At 40.8% G+C, this 17,412-nt stretch overlaps 1 protein-coding gene across 5 annotated transcripts in view; it reads left to right on the plus strand.

Annotated features, from left to right (window-relative positions):
• The window catches only part of adgrl2b.1 (adhesion G protein-coupled receptor L2b, tandem duplicate 1), a 143,353-nt gene that overhangs the window by 56,565 nt on the left and 69,376 nt on the right, over positions 1-17,412 (plus strand). For all 5 annotated transcript variants that reach the window (XM_079614083.1, XM_079614081.1, XM_079614082.1 and 2 more), the window contains exons 6-9: positions 4,498-4,752; positions 5,754-5,857; positions 7,135-7,320; positions 15,005-15,188. In XM_079614083.1, the coding sequence (XP_079470209.1) occupies positions 4,498-4,752; positions 5,754-5,857; positions 7,135-7,320; positions 15,005-15,188 (729 nt within the window). The remainder of the gene's footprint in view (positions 1-4,497; positions 4,753-5,753; positions 5,858-7,134; positions 7,321-15,004; positions 15,189-17,412) is intronic.

Genomic DNA, 17,412 nt, shown 5'->3' on the forward strand with positions numbered 1-17,412 from the left:
GTGTCCGGTGTTCATGAAGTGTTTGTGTGTCCGGTGGTCATGAAGTGTTTGTGTGTCTGGTGTTCATGAAGTGTTTGTGTGTCCGGTGTTCATGAAGTGTTTGTGTGTCCGGTGGTCATGAAGTGTTTGTGTGTCCGGTGTTCATGAAGTGTTTGTGTGTCCGGTGTTCATGAAGTGTTTGTGTGTCTGGTGTTCATGAAGTGTTTGTGTGTCCGGTGTTCATGAAGTGTTTGTGTGTCTGGTGTTCATGAAGTGTTTGTGTGTCCGGTGTTCATGAAGTGTTTGTGTGTCCGGTGTTCATGAAGTGTTTGTGTGTCCGGTGTTCATGAAGTGTTTGTGTGTCCGGTGTTCATGAAGTGTTTGTGTGTCCGGTGTTCATGAAGTGTTTGTGTGTCCGGTGGTCATGAAGTGTTTGTGTGTCCGGTGTTCATGAAGTGTTTGTGTGTCCGGTGTTCATGAAGTGTTTGTGTGTCCGGTGGTCATGAAGTGTTTGTGTGTCCGGTGGTCATGAAGTGTTTGTGTGTCCGGTGTTCATGAAGTGTTTGTGTGTCCGGTGTTCATGAAGTGTTTGTGTGTCCGGTGTTCATGAAGTGTTTGTGTGTCCGGTGTTCATGAAATGTTTGTGTGTCCGGTGTTCATGAAGTGTTTGTGTGTCCGGTGTTCATGAAGTGTTTGTGTGTCCGGTGTTCATGAAGTGTTTGTGTGTCCGGTGTTCATGAAGTGTTTGTGTGTCCGGTGTTCATGAAGTGTTTGTGTGTCCGGTGTTCATGAAGTGTTTGTGTGACGGGTGTTCATGAAGTGTTTGTGTGTCTGGTGTTCATGAAGTGTTTGTGTGACGGGTGTTCATGAAGTGTTTGTGTGTCTGGTGTTCATGAAGTGTTTGTGTGTCTGGAGTCTGTATTGCACACAGCGCGGTGAGAAACGGCTCCGGAGATCACACTTACGAGACAGCTGGGGCTTTGCTCATCATTTTATTTAGCATATTGATAATAAAAATAGAGATGCACGATATAACGGCCACCATATCGGTATCGGCCGATATATGATCATTTTTAATGTTATCGATATCGGCCCGATAGGAAAATTTGTCTGATATATTAAAGCTGATAAATAATGTATTATTTCCTCCAGCTGAGACTCTTCAGATGCGCACTGTTCACCATGATGGTTTTACATTGCTTTAAATATGATTGGAATCACTTCAATAAAGTAAAATACGGTTCAGTGCAAGTCAGTCATATCGGCTGCATAGAAATATAATGTGAACATTATAATTGTGTGTTTGGGACGTGGCTTTTAATGGTGAGACTTTTGTTTTTGTAATCAGGCTCTCAAAAATGATATCAAAATTTGGATTAAGATTTATCAGCCAATATATCGGTTATAAATATAAAGAATGATCGGTTATCAGAATCGCCAAAAAGTTTCATATCTGTGCTTCCCTAAATAAAATGTGTTAATTATATTAATATATTTAAATTAATTTACATTTTCGTCGTGGCCCCGGTTGAGAACCACCGCTAGTAAAGAGAAGAGATGATCGTACAGCGATCCGGCACATTAACGAGACTCAAAACTACATGTACTGTTTGAATTCTGTAAAGTTGAGAGTTTGCTTCATATAAAATAATAAAGCACAGAGTTATTACGGTTATTGGATGCCAGGCGCGCTGCAAATGTTTAGTGACGTTTTGTTCACACATCCACAGAAAACGGCACAGACTAAAAGATTTCAGATTCAAGAAACCATATCATTACAGATTAATATCAAGCCGTGTGTGTGTGTGTGTGTGCGTGCATGTGAGCGGGAAAATGACAAGTATCTACAAGTGTGTGTGTGTGATGTGAAACTCCTGTAAACGCAGTCAGTTGTGTGTGAAGGGATTGATAGATCATAATGGATCATCAGTGTGATGAGGACACTGATGATGACATTGACATAATAATAATAATAATAATCACAATCATGCTGAGAAAAACTGTCTGGAAAACGTTAGGAACACGTTAGTGAGATTCTCAAAGTACTATCTTTCTTCTTCTCTTCTGCTTTTAAACCATTTTGTTAGTTGAAAATATTTATGTAAACAATTTTAATAGTAAAGTATAAGAGTTAAAGGCAGTGTTGGAATAGTTTAACTCCACCGGGATGGATTGTGTTTCAACATTTTTTTTATCTTATTTTTGTTTTGCGACTTGACTTGACTTGACTTGACTTGACTTGACTTGACTTGACTTGACTTGACTTGACTTGACTTGACTTGACTGCAAGGCAACCCAATCTGTCCAAGTGAGCAATAATGATCATATATACATCATTTATCATATAGTGTAACAGAGTGTTTTTATCACAGTCTTGTGAAGTTTTAATTTTTAAGTTTTAATCATGTAACTTTGAATGGAAGGATTATTTGTCAGTAAATATTCTAAGTTTTCTTATTTTTATCATGACATGCACATCAGCGCTTTTCTTCTCACCGTTGTTTGAGGTTCTGGTGTTTGGTGTTTGGTCCCGTTTGTGAAGTTTGGAAACACAATATCCAGAAGATCCAGACTTATTTGTTTATCTGTCAAAAGAGGAAATTCTCCATTCATGTTCTTCCTCCAGTGAAACATCGGACATCCGTCCTTCGGATGAGACGTTAAACCGAGGTCATGACTCTCTGTGGTCATTAAAAATCCCAGGATGTCCTTTGGAAAAGAGTAGGGGTGTATGAATCTGCCCTTGGCCTCTGTCCATCACGGCCTCCTCATGATCCCCATACACTGATTGGCTTCACCACTGTCTCCTCTCCACCAGTAAGCTGGTGTGTGGTGGGCGTTCTGGTGCAGTATGGCTGCCGTCGCCTCATCCGGTGGAGCTGCTGGACACTGGTGGTGGTTGAGGAGATCCCCCCCCCCTATCTTCTGTGTAAAGCACTTTGAGGTCTCAGAAAAAGCGCTATTTAAATGTAACAGATTATTAATATTATTACTCACACTTATACAATCATTCAGTGTAAAGCGAGGAAGCCTTTTGATGTTTGACATGACACACACACACACACACACACACACACACACACACACAGGGTCATGTTTGATATCTGAACCGCATGTGTTGCACATTATTGAACACAATATCACACGTTGCTCTGCACACTGAGAGGCCAGTTACTCAGCTTTGGATGTGTGTGTGTATATGTGTGTGTGATTTCTGCAGCCGTCTCTCGTGAGTGACTGACATGAAAGGGAATATTTGAGTCTGAGCTCATTCCTGTCTTTTGAAGTTCGTCATCATTATGATTTTCTTGCTGTAATTAGAGGCCAATAGCCTGGAAATATGACATCAATCATTGACTTGTTTATCATCCGCTTATATGATGTGTGTATAATGCTTGGTAGTATTCAGTATCTTATGGTAAAGAAGACACTTGGCAGTTTTTATTGTTGTGTTTTTCACTTTCATTGTTGTTCACTTTCTAGTCAGTTTGTCGTCGAGTCACCTTTATTTATATCTCAGCTCTACAGAGATAACAGGGAAATAATGCAGCAATCTGTGTTTCTGGAAGAAGATCGTCACTGTGCAGCTCGAGGAAGTTCAGGGATGTTTCAATGTTGTGTAAAAAAGTTATTAATTTAGACCAATTATATTTATATATATAGCCGCTCAGTGATGTCATCGTCCAGCTCAGTTCAGTCTGTCAATGCAGCAGATCAATATTACTGTGGAATATTGTTGTGTGTGTGTCACTTTTTTCTCTTTTTTCTTTCTTTTTTTGTCTACATAGTTTTTATTAATTATTTAATTTCATTTAGGGTTTGTTACTTTTAGCAAAAGTAAACGACACCAAAAGATAAGCTAAATGAGAAATGTTGCTTTGGCAATTTATTTAAGTTATGTGTCAGTTTTTTGTTACTTTTTATTTTATTTTTATTATTAACGTTTGCTTTGGCAATTAGCTAAAATAATATTTTTATGTTATTTTTTTATATTTTTTTATATATATTTTTTTTATTCTTTATTGTTTATATATATTTTTTTTTCCATAATTTCATTTTTATGTTATTTATTTTCAGCCAATGTTCATTTCAAGTATCAAAAGTGTTTTAGTTTTAGTTAACTATAATAATCTATTTATTAACATAAATGTCAAGATTATTATAATTTTTTATTTTATTATTAATGTTTGCTTTTGCAATTAGCTCAAATAAGTTGAAATGAGTTGGTTATTTTTATTTAATTTACTTAATATATATATATATATATATATATTTGTTTATTCTTTATTTTATTTTATGTCTTTTAAATGTTATATTTAATTGAAAAAAATATATTTTCAGTTAATTCATTTGAAGAATATAAAGTGTTTTAGTCTGTGACATGTTCGAGTGTTGCGTGAGTTGACTGCAGACTTCACACACACCGTGTCAGTGTGTGTCTGTGTGTTTCTCAGATTAACGAGTGTGTGTCTGTGTGTTGCTCAGATTGACATGAGTGTGTTTCCTCTCTGCTCGCAGTGCCCACGGTCTCCGATGACGTCACGTCCACGCTTCCGCCCAGCAGATCCACGGCTCCTGCGATGATCAGCACCATCATGACCCCTGTGACCCCCGTGACCCCTGTGACCCCTGACCCCGAGCAGCCCGACCCCCCGCCGGACCCCCCCACCGCCAGCAAGCGCTTCTGCGACGGCACAGAGACCCGGGGAATCTCCTGGCCACAGACACACAGAGGAGTGACGGTGGAGCGGCCCTGTCCTAAAGGCACTCGAGGTGTGTGTGCTAATCCGCAGTTAGCATTAGCGTCGGCACCTGTTCCCGCCTGTGCCGCGGTCACACATGTGCCTTCCTTATTCGAACAGTATCCAAGTAGAAATGATTGGCAAGGTTTGCATTTCTTAGATAACGGAGTTAATATGCAAATGTTACACAGTGCTGTTTGTGATGGAAACTGTTTTGATGGCATGTTTTCAAACTATTTTACACACATTCCACCAGATATAGTCCTAATTTTAAAGTGTTAGGGTGTGTTCACACTTGTAGTTCGGTTTGCTTGGTTTAAAAGTAATCCTGGTCCACTTAGCGTTCACATTGGTATCTTTCATACCGAACCTAAAGATACTGAACATAAAGTCATAGGGATACTGTGTTCACAACCTGATTGGTTGTTTTTTTTACGTATATTTCACGACCGGACATCCAGAGCAATGCTGTGTGTGGGATAAATGCGCTCGTGTGTGTGTGTGTGTGTGTATTCTGAGCAGCTGAGACCTGGTGAAGAGCTTATAAAGTGTGTAAAGGAGTCAAAACAGCGGCAGGACACACACACACACACCAAGCCCTATTCACACAGGATTACGCTACGCTACGACACGAGATAAAACGCCTCTTTTCCAAGTTCATCAGAGTTTTAAAATCTGTCTAAATCACACGAGGTCCAGATAATGCTAACCCGTGCGGATAGTGACGAGAAAACACAGGCTTGTCTGAGCCTTCTGTCCTTTCCAGGGTCTCAGCTTCCTGTTCTTGGTCCGTTCACATGCCTTTGGTCCATACTTCAGTCGCACCGCACCGGAGGGGTTTGTCAGCAGCGTCTCGGTCCGCTGGTTTGGTTCAGATGGCAGCGTTCACACTTATTCAAATGAATCCCAGAGTTCGGTTTAATCCAAGCACACATGCCGAGTGTGAGCACGCTAAACCTTGGAATGAGCGCGTGTTGTACGTGATGCTGTGATGAGGCTGTCCTCACACTGAGTGTTGCTGTGTGTGATCAGGGATGGCGCTGTTCCTCTGCTCGGCTGGCGACGGCGCCTGGAGCCCGAAAGGCCCTGATCTCAGCAACTGCACCTCACACTGGGTGAGCCAGGTGGCACAGAAGGTCAGTCTACAACACCTTTATTTCCACAACACACACGGTTTCAGAGCAGCTTTACAGAAAATAATGATGTTCTTTAAATCTTAATGTCTTCATGCCGTGTAGTCGCATCCAGCATATTACAGCTGTGCGATATAATACAAGAGATGATATAAACAATCACGCAGGTGAGATTTGCCATAGAGGAGATATTGCTTGATATTGAGTGTACTGTATGTGTGTGGATAAAATAGGACATACTATATATCCATCTGTTAATACTCTGCTGGTGTGATGTGATGCAGTTTAATGTAGCAAAGTAGACAGACGTAACATTTAAAAACATCAAACGCACACTTTATTCCATACAGTAATTCCTCAAATTTACAAAGAAACTGAAATAAATTAAGTATGGGGTGTATCAGGGGTGAACTAACACTGCTTCTTTTTTTGTGGTGACAAATATCAGGTTAAAATGTATTGGTCTATTAATACTCAAAATTAAAATGCATATTTATAGTAGTAATACAATAGAGAGCAGAATTATTGTTGAAATGCTTGTAGTGAGGAGCGGGTGTCTCTACAATACAGGAGAAGCTCCAGTCAACTGAGGGGAAGATAAGATACATGAACAAAATATGATATAGATGCCAGTAACAAAGCCAAATATTCTCTGAGCTGATGTAGCAGAGAGTTAGTATTAGGACCGGGGTGAAAATATTGATTTCTCGATGTTAAGCGATTCCCATTTTGAAGAACCGATATCTGTTCTTAAATTTAGTTTCAGTCTGTGCAGTTTTCAGTTGATGAATGAACATTAACCTCTAATATTAATGCAATAATAGTGATGCACAGACTGACAGGGTTTACAGTTTTCTTTTCCAGGTTCTGAATCAATATTGAATCGCACGCTTGTGAATCGAAGTACAGTACTCAACATTTGAAGTGGATCAAAAGTGTTCATCACAGTTGTCCTGAGACAAGAACGGGTGTTGTTCAGTATTCATGTATAACTTTGATGAAAGGTTTTGATCCACTTCAAATGTTGACTACTGTATTCATACACACATGGGCTTGGACATACAATGTCGGTAAATAATGAAGTAATCACACAGAAGTAATGTTTTTCCTCATGTGTTACTCTCGAACATACACAAGTGTGAGGCGTTTGAGCATTAAAAGCAGACCGACTCACACTCGTTACATGCGAACATTTATCAGCTTTCCACACGGGTGAGTTAGTTTCAGACAAACGTATGTTTAGCAAATGTTGACTACTGTCTCTGACTGGTGTTCTCCAGATCCGCACTGGCGAGAACGCTGCTAACCTGGCGAACGAGCTGGCGCGCCACACGCAGGGCCCGGTGTTCGCCGGGGACATCAGCTGGTCTGTGCGCCTCATGGAGCAGCTGGTGGATATCCTGGACGCTCAGCTTCAGGAGCTCAAGCCCAACGATAAAGACACGGCGGGACGCAGCTTCAACAAGGTACAGGACTCGCTCTGGCGCATGAGTCACATGACTGAAGCTTGATTTGATCAAGTTTGATGCTTAAAGTCATAAAAACGTCAACAGTTCTGGCTCGACGGTCTCGGCCGGAGATGCTTTTATCAGGACATGTTCAGGAAGAGGACATTAATGCTTTAAAGCTTTAGTGAAGTTGATGAGTGAGGGGACAGTCCCTAATGCTAGAGGTTATTTGAGTTATGGCCTTTCCAGCGTTGCTTATATTGCCATGGAAACTCCCACGGCTGATTTATCTGTTATTGCACTCAGTCAACACTCTCAAGAAGGCATCCATCCATCCATCCACCCATCCATATATCCATCCATCCATATATCCATCCATCCATATATCCATGCACATATTCATCCATCCACATATCCACCCATCCACATATCCATCCATCCATCCATCCACATATCCACCCATCCATCCATCCACATATCCATCCATCCACATATCCACCCATCCATCCATCCACATATCCATCCACATATCCATCCATCCATCCATCCACATATCCATCCACATATCCATCCATCCATCCATCCACATATCCATCCATCCACATATCCACCCATCCATCCATCCACATATCCATCCATCCATCCATCCATCCACATATCCATCCATCCATCCATCCACATATCCATCCACATATCCATCCACTCATCCATCCATCCACATATCCATTCATCCACATATCCACCCATCCATCCATCCACATATCCACCCACCCATCCATCCATCCACATATCCACCCATCCATCCATCCACATATCCACATATCCATCCATCCACATATCCATCCATCCACATATCCATCCATCCATCCATCCATCCACATATCCACCCATCCATCCATCCACATATCCACCCATCCATCCATCCATCCATCCACATATCCACCCATCCATCCATCCACATATCCACCCATCCATCCATCCACATATCCACATATCCATGCAGATATCCATCCATCCATCCACCCATCCATCCATCCATCCACATATCCACCCATCCATATATCCACATATCCATCCATCCACATATCCACATATCCATGCAGATATCCATCCATCCATCCACATATTCATCCATCCATCCATCCACCCATCCATATATCCATCCATCCATCCATCCACATATCCATCCATCCACATATCCATGCACATATTTATCCATGCACATATCCACCCATCCACATATCCACCCATCCACATATCCATGCACATATTCATCCATCCACATATCCACCCATCCACATATCCATCCATCCATCCATCCATCCACATATCCATCCATCCACATATCCATGCACATATTCATCCATCCACATATCCACCCATCCACATATCCATCCATCCATCCATCCACATATCCATCCATCCACATATCCATGCACATATCCATCCATCCACATATCCATGCACATATTCATCCATCCACATATCCACCCATCCACATATCCATCCATTCATCCTTCCATCCATCCACATATCCATCCATCCACATATCCATGCACATATTTATCCATCCACATATCCATCCATCCATCCATCCACATATCCATCCATCCATCCATCCACATATCCATCCATCCATCCACATATTCATCCATCCACATATACATCCATTCATCCATCCATCCACATATCCATCCATCCACATATCCATCCATCCATCCACATATCCACCCATCCATCCATCCACATATCCATCCACCCATCCACATATCCATGCAGATATCCATCCATCCGTCCACCCATCCACATATTCATCCATCCACATATCCATCAATCCATCCACCCATCCATCCATCCACATATCCATCCATCCACATATCCATGCACATATTCATCCATCCACATATCCATCCATCCATCCATCCACATATCCATCCATCCATCCACATATTCATCCATCCACATATATATCCATTCATCCACCCATCCACATATACATCCACCCATCCACATATCCATCCATACATGTACACTTCCATCCATCCCCGGATTCCAGAAAATAGAGCTCTAAATAGATTTATAGAGTATAAAGTCAATTATTCGACATCTCAATATGAGCATAAATATACAAACATAATGTTCTCTACAGATTTAGCGGAGATCACATCTGAACTGTATGGTATCCACGTTTATTGAATAGCTCCGTACTTTTACTGTATGTCATGTAATTTGATATTTAAAGGTGCTGTATGTAATTTGTTTGACTGTACTAAAGCATAACAATACCATAATATGTTTGCAGATATTTAAGAAACGTGCTGAGTTCAAATGCTTGTTTCTAAGAAAAACATTGCTACTACCAGTTATTCGACTTTGAAATGTGCGTTCCGTGTCGTAATGTCTGTTTTTGTATTGGTCTGTGTGATCTTGCTCACTGCTAATTTACCCAATAGTATTTTGCCACCACAGGTTGCCAGTTGGCGGAAAACACAGTTCAAAGACAAAACACAGAAACACTAAACACAAAAACAATTGCAGCGATTGAGACCATCAAACGAACTGGGTCAGAGATCGCAGATTCTGCCAGACGTAAAAAGCTCTATGACGTGATACTTTAGCTGATCAATTTAGTGTAAAGCTCGTCACTTTCCATTTTAAATTACGCTTGTTCTTGAGGTGTGTCGTCAACCTGGCAACCCGCGTGAGTGTCGAGTCTGGGGAGGAGGCGGGAAACAACCCTCTCCAATATTGTGAATTTGGACTGCAGTACCCATTTCAACCACTAGCTGTCAATATTACACACTGCACCTTTAACTGAAGTGACGTATGAAAGATCAGCCTCTGAGAAAAACTACGTTCTTGCAGTTTATGACTACTCTGATAGAGGAAAACAGGTTAACACGTTTACATGGCCACACGCATTGTCAGCTTATTAAGCATTATGTGCATGTAAATGCATTTGGAAAAACAGTGGTTTTCATATAAGAAAAAATGGTAACACTTTATTTTACAAAGTCCTTGTTACATGTACTTACCATAGTAATATCAGTAAATTTTGCATAATTACATGCAACTAACCCTCAACCTAACCCTAATCTACCCTAACCCTATAGTAAGTGCATGTAGTTAGTTATAATTACACTGTAACAATGACACTTTGAAATAAAGTGTAACAAAAAAATAAATCCAAGTCACTGGAACAGCTCCTAGTTGAACACTTCACTCCGTACTTGAAATGGCTGACACACAGGCTCTTATTTGTTCTGTTTCTCTTTCCCTCTCTTTTTCTCTCTCTCTCTCTGTGTGTGTGTGTGTTCCTAATCTCCCGTCTTTGTGTTTGATAAAAAAAGCGTCAAAAAAGAGAGAGGACTTGCAGGGCCTATACAAAGGTATATACGGACCCCCTCCCAGAATCCCCTTCACCTGCTCTTCTGCATGCAGTGTGTGTGTGTGTGTGTGTGTGTGTGTGTGTGTGTGTGTGTGTGTGTGTGTGTGTGTGTGTGTGTGTGTGTGTGTGTGTGATGATGACGTGTAGCTCTTGTCTTTCTGTTCTGCTTTGTGTTGCCTTCCCATCCTCCTCCTCCTCACCGCGTTTCTTCCTGAACTCCACACTCTTGTTCTTTGCCTGAGTAATGGACATCCCACAGTCATAATCGCTCTGGTCTGTCAGCTGATGTTGTGATCAAAGTGCATATTCCTCAAGTCCACTCCTTCACCGGCTGCCCCCCTCCCACCGCATTTCTTTCTTATCTTTTATTCACATCTCTCTAGTGTTGTCGTTCTGAATTACATGTTTCCGTCAGTTATTCAAAGCTGCACCTGTCAAAGAATAATGGCATATCACACACTATACATAGAAATTCACAACCCCTTTTTATTAAATGTTTTTTTCTTTCCTGTGTTGATATTTCCTTTTGAAACAGAAAGTTGGTTTGGGACACATTTAAAAAAACAATAGGCTTTAGTTTATGGCATCCATTGACTATGATGTTCTGCAATTATAGCGTTGTATTGAACTAAACGATGGACACACCTCTGAGTTGTGCAGTTCGAGTCTTGAACGAATTGTTCTTTTAAGCGGTTGCTGGTCGAGTCGGTTCACAGAATTGAACTGAACTTTAGTTTGGGGTTGATGACGCAAGACACACATCTGAAGTAGCACAGCACCGCATGAGCCAATGAGCATCTCCAGACGAGTTATTCAACAAAAAACAAAAAAAGCGAATGAGCCGGTTCTGACTGGAAGTGACCAGCTTATTCGGACATGACCGGAAAGCTGACTTTCAACTCTGCCTGTAGGTTTGATTAGTTGGTTTGATGGGCATTGACACACATTACAAGATTCAATTCGATTCTGATTCAAGATTTGCTGCTGTACTAGTAGTAAAGAGGAAGAGATGATCGGTTCACGAGCCGCTTGAACCGTGGCACTACAGCGATCCGTCACGCTACATTAAAGAGCATAAACGTATTTGAAGTTTGCAATGAAATTGAGGGACTTTGAAAGCTGGGACTTTGTTTAATATCAAAGTTAACGAAGCACAAAGCTTATTGCGATGCATTGGATGGGAAGTGCAACAAACTAGTTGTCATTCATCTACTAAAAACAGCATTGACTAAAATATTGATTCTTGGGATTTAAGAATGTATATCGGTTCATCAAAATGAGAATCAATTAAAATGGAGAAATGTATATTTTTAACTCAGCCCTACTGGACATGATCATTGGCTCATTGAAGAATTTTTGTCTAAAAAAGTCCTAACCGGCCGCGACACGCGACGACTCTATTTTAGAAACGGTTTCTATTTTTCTGCGCCGTCGCGCTGGAGCAACAAACACAAAGTGTGGCACTGATAATCTCAGGCACTGTTTATGTGCTTTATTTAATGTTAAAAGCGTGTCATGTGACTTGCTCCAGCTTTGAGCTGTAAAAGCAACACTGGAGAATTCACCTCAGATCTTGAAATTAAACGAATGGAAACAAGAACGTTCAAACTGTGAAGAAACAAGTGTATTATTTGACAAAGATAGATTTAGTAACTCAGTGGCCTATGTGTTTGAATAATGTTTAAATGGTGTAATATTTGTGAATTTGATTATGTACTTATCCATTTTCTTGCGATTGCCGTCAGAATTACTCTCTGGTGCCGTGCACTCGCCGCGAGACTCCGGCCACACGCTGTCCTGATTGGCTGTGCACTCGCCGCGAGACTCCGCCCACACGCTGTTCTGATTGGCTGTGCACTCGCCGCGAGACTCCGGCCACACGCTGTCCTGATTGGCTGTGCACTCGCCGCGAGACTCCGGCCACACGCTGTCCTGATTGGCTGTGGGATTTGATTGATTTTGACGCATCTCGCAGTCGCGTCCAGTCCAGTGTGGACACGGTGTTAACATTACAATCCAATCACAATCCGTCCTCGACTACCTCTGTACCAGGACACACAGATCTGATCACAAACGCATTTACACATGTCTTTTCGGTGTGTATGTGGACAACAGGAAACATGTTTACGCCAAGTTCAAACGAGCCCAATGATTTCAGAGGTGGAAAATCCTTCACGAGCTTAACTGCGGAGAGATATTCCTCACTGTTATTTGTGTGTGTGTGTGTGTGTGTGTGTCTCTTGATAATGGCGGATGCCTTCATAACTGGCAGCAGCGCATATTCAGCAGAGCTTCAACTCTGAAAGACACGCCACAGCCCACAAGGCCACTCGCACTTCAGTCAGCCCACACACACACACACACACACAGTTCTCCATCAATCGCTGTCCGTCATAACTGGCCAACCAGCGAGCAGAAGCTCTTGTGGTTTAGCAGATGCTGTAGAGTAATTACAGGAGTCGTCACTGCAGTGATCATGGGTTTAGTGTCCTACAATCACTCGTGTCATTCAAGGGCTCTGTGGTAATGAGATCCTCTCACAGCATCTCCAGGTCACCGCTCACCCGTCTGGGAAGGGCCGTTAGAAGTGAAGTTAAAGGTGAAGTATGTAGTTCTGCGACACTAGGGGAATATTCTGCAGACTCGAGCATCAGTCACATCTCTTACGGCTGCTGGTGAAGGCATGTCTCGACGTTTAAACGTTTCAGTTACAGGTCAAACGTATTAGCATTACTGTTAGCTGTGTTGCTACGTGTCATGAGTAAGTAAATGAGTAGCTGACACTCAGTCTAAAGCGAACGCAAGCGTCTCGGTTATAATAAACCCATCCCATAGATCTGCACTGGATGCTTTTTTTTGGGCCACAACTGTTTGAGTAAACATTATAAACTGGTACTTTTGTCTTTCTGAAAGGATGCATGATGATGCTGTATAGTATTGAACGTGTAGTTCATAGCTTCGCATTTCCCCGTTCACTCTGATCGGTGTAATCTTTGAAGATGTAAATGCAGTGAACTTTATAACCGAAGCTGAATGTCTTCTCCTGTGTAATGTGTCAGCCATGGTCTAAACACCCGGTGGCTCCGCCCACTACTGACTGTAGCCACGCCTCCAAACTCACACTATTGGTTGAGCTGGAGAGAGATTGACGGATCTGACCGTCTTTTATGTATTTTAACAGAATATCTTACATAAAATTGTAAATAATTTTGTTAAATTATCAATTTGACAGTTTTTACATTGAAATTTTGTATTAACTTTTACATTAATTTACGTTTAGCAACACAACATTTTAAAAATGTATATTAAAACTTTTTTAATTTGTATATTAAAAATAAATACATTACATTAATTACATTAATTAGTACTTTGAATTCTTTTGAAATCTACACACACATTTGCTCTGAGGCTTTTACGGACTGAACTTATATGGTTTGGCACCCAGGATAAACACAGAGCTTTGATCATGAAACTAAGTATTAAATATCATCTTACTAAGACATATTATTGGCAGACATAGAGATGACTGATATTTATATGCATTTGATCTACGTATCTTGGCAGACATAGAGTGATATTTACACACATTTGATCTAAGTATCCGTTACACTGTTATAAAGATCGTGTTGATTTGCATTACAAGCATCAGAATTTCATTTGACTTTTTCAAGTTTCAAGTTTGGACCATAAAAGTTTCAGATATGACACAAACCTAAAGCAGATCTCGTGAGACGGACTTCATGTGTCGGACGGTAAACCCAGAGGCACTGCAGTGTTAGTCAGCTCGGGATTCTGTCATTGAATTGCATACTAATGATTTTTCTTGGATGCAAATGAGAACATCCCGTTTTCTGGAGTCGTTCCTATAATCTGCAGGCCACTTCCAGTCGGGTCATGCTTAACTCTCCAGAAAGATGTCGTGTGACAGCAGTGCAGTTAGATCCAGTTACAGGGAGGAAGAGATGCATTATTGATCCCTGACGGGAGATGAAGATGACGATCCAGTAGATGATGTAGCGGAGGAGGACACTGTAATGGACTTGGAGGAGAATGTTATTCTGGAAGCTCAGAAAGCGTTTACAGTCCCGTGATCTCTAATGAAAGCTGGCATAAACACACACGACACATTAACTGTGGAGTCGTGAAGTCAAACAGCATACTAGTTTCAGAAAGTGTTTCATTTCCCATTACAGCTGTTGCGTGTTTCATTTGCTTCTGCTCTTCCCAGCATATTCCTCTTCTTTTTTCTTTTTTCAGGGAAAGTGTTGGAAAAATATCAACTGCCTGTCATTTCTCTTGTTTCCATGGTTACAGGCCATCGTGGACACGGTTGACAACCTCCTGAGGCCAGAAGCTCTTAAGTCCTGGAAGGACATGAATTCCACGGAGCAATCGCATGCGGCCACCATGTTACTGGATACCCTGGAGGAGGGAGCCTTTGTCCTCGCAGACAACCTGATCGAGCCCGCCGTCGTCCGGGTGCCCGCCGACAACATCAGTGAGTGTTTCTCTAGCACTGATGAAGTTTCCATGCGAGCCGCCCGTCACAGCCGACTCTGACTGACTAGTAGAGTCATAGCGGTCATCGTGCAAACCAAAGCTGAGGGAAATAGAGTTGAACGGGGTAACGGTCAGTTCAGCTTCTGCTGCCAAACAACTCCGAGTTCCAAATTATGTTTCTGAACATTCTAAAACCAACTGCCAATTTACACGGTACACATTATTGTACGGGAAACTAGTGCTGATCTCATGTGCCTTATACGAGAATACAGCCTCGTTCTGAAGACGGTCTCAAGTTTAAAGAGGATTTATTATTAGCAGTGTTTCTGAACTCCTGAAACGCCTCCACTGTAGTCTCGAGTTTCTTCCGGGAACGAACACGTCACAATATTCCTCATCATAATAATTAATTCACAGAATAAAGGGGCGGGGCCTGGTTGAGTTAGTTAGTAGTGTGTTAAACTGGCGGTTATGGTAAGGGGCGGGACATTTCCCACACACACTCGAAGCGCTCGACCAATCACAACACACTGCTCCAGCCGACCAATCAGAGCACAGTGTGCTTTTCAGAAGGAGGGGCTTCATAGAGACAGGAAGTGAACAGAGCGTTACTGACAGACTGGGAAGAGCAGCCGCAACAATGGAGAATATGAGGAAAATAATCAACATTTCAAATATTTTAAAAATCGGCATAATAGGCCAGTTTTAATGTTCAGTCAGTGTTTGGAAGTAGAGATCAGTCTTGCATTGCAATCTTTCTTTTCTTTCAAGTTCTTACTTTCTGAAACTTTAAACGTTTAAGTCTTGTGTGGTATAAATGCCAGTCGGTTGAGTTTAGCTGTTTGTCACTTTGAAGCTCACTACAAAGGCCGTCAAATGACGTTTTTTATTTTGAACATTCACCAAATTCAAGATAAAAGTGCACATTCAAATGCAAAAGTGGACATATGGCAAACAGCTGAAGAAAAACAAGAGTGTGTTATTATTTCAGATCATCCACTCACAGGCTAAAGCTGAACAGGGAATGAACACTGCTACACTAAAGCGCTAATGGGTTTATTCAAATGCTTCATATAATGAATCATATATACACACAATGCAAACATACTGTTGAACTTGCATTACGCTGTGTGCTGGTGAGAACGGGAACATCATACTGGGAGTCACACGCTCTGTTCAGTTGCACTGGCTTTAATCCGTATTCAGTTCAGTTCCAGAACCCCAAGCCGACCGAAGCATCGTCATCTGGAGAAGTCTAGTGTCGAGTATTTAAAAGCCTCAACCAGAACACATTTCAAGAACAAAAGAACCAATTTCTGTGTGAATTGTTCGTTAAATTGTGCAGTGAATGAGCTTTCCCATCACACATTAAAACACATAACGACTCACTAAAGCACAAAGATTAAATGACACACATCATACATGTTCAAAGCTTTCAGGTCAACAATCTTTTGTATTTATTTATTAGACTTTTAATCAGTAAAAATGCTTTAAATTGATCAAAAGTGACAGTTTTTTATAAGGTTGTATAATATTTGTATTTATAATAAATGCATTGTGAACTTTCTATTGTAATATTTAATCAACGAATCCTAAAAAATACATGTTCTGCAATATATTGTGATGTCAAGAAACAGAAATCTTCAGCAGATGACGGGAATAGCTGTAGTTGGGCAGTGCAAAATAAAAATTATTTCAAAAACTAGAAAATTATTTTATATTCCTAAAGACTTTTTTTTTGTGCAAATAAAGGAAAAGGAATTTTTGTAGGGTTCAGTTACCATAAAGTGAACTGAGTAAAAAAACCTCTCATGTGTATAGGGCACATGCCCACTTTTTAACCAATTTAGCGTAATATAATTATGATTTTTCATTGTGTTTATTATGGCAAAATTATTATTATTACTAAATTATATTTTAAAGAAAATAAAAAAAAGATTATACTATTGTAAATGTTGTACTGTATAATAAGAAATCAAGTATTTACTAAAATTACTTTATTTTGTGTATAACTGTAAAGTTACATTACTAAAATGTATTAATTTAATTTTCACCGTGACACTGAAGACTGGAGTAATGATGCTGGAAATCAGCTTTGATCACAGGAATAAATGACACTTTACTAGATATTCACACAGACAACAGCGGCTTTACATTGTAATAATATTTCAAAATGTTTACTGTGTTTTTGATCTGATAAACATGGCCTCGTGAGCGGAAGA

Source organism: Phoxinus phoxinus (genome assembly GCF_949152265.1).
Source record: "Phoxinus phoxinus genome assembly, chromosome: 5".
Classification (NCBI taxonomy): domain Eukaryota; kingdom Metazoa; phylum Chordata; class Actinopteri; order Cypriniformes; family Leuciscidae; genus Phoxinus; species Phoxinus phoxinus.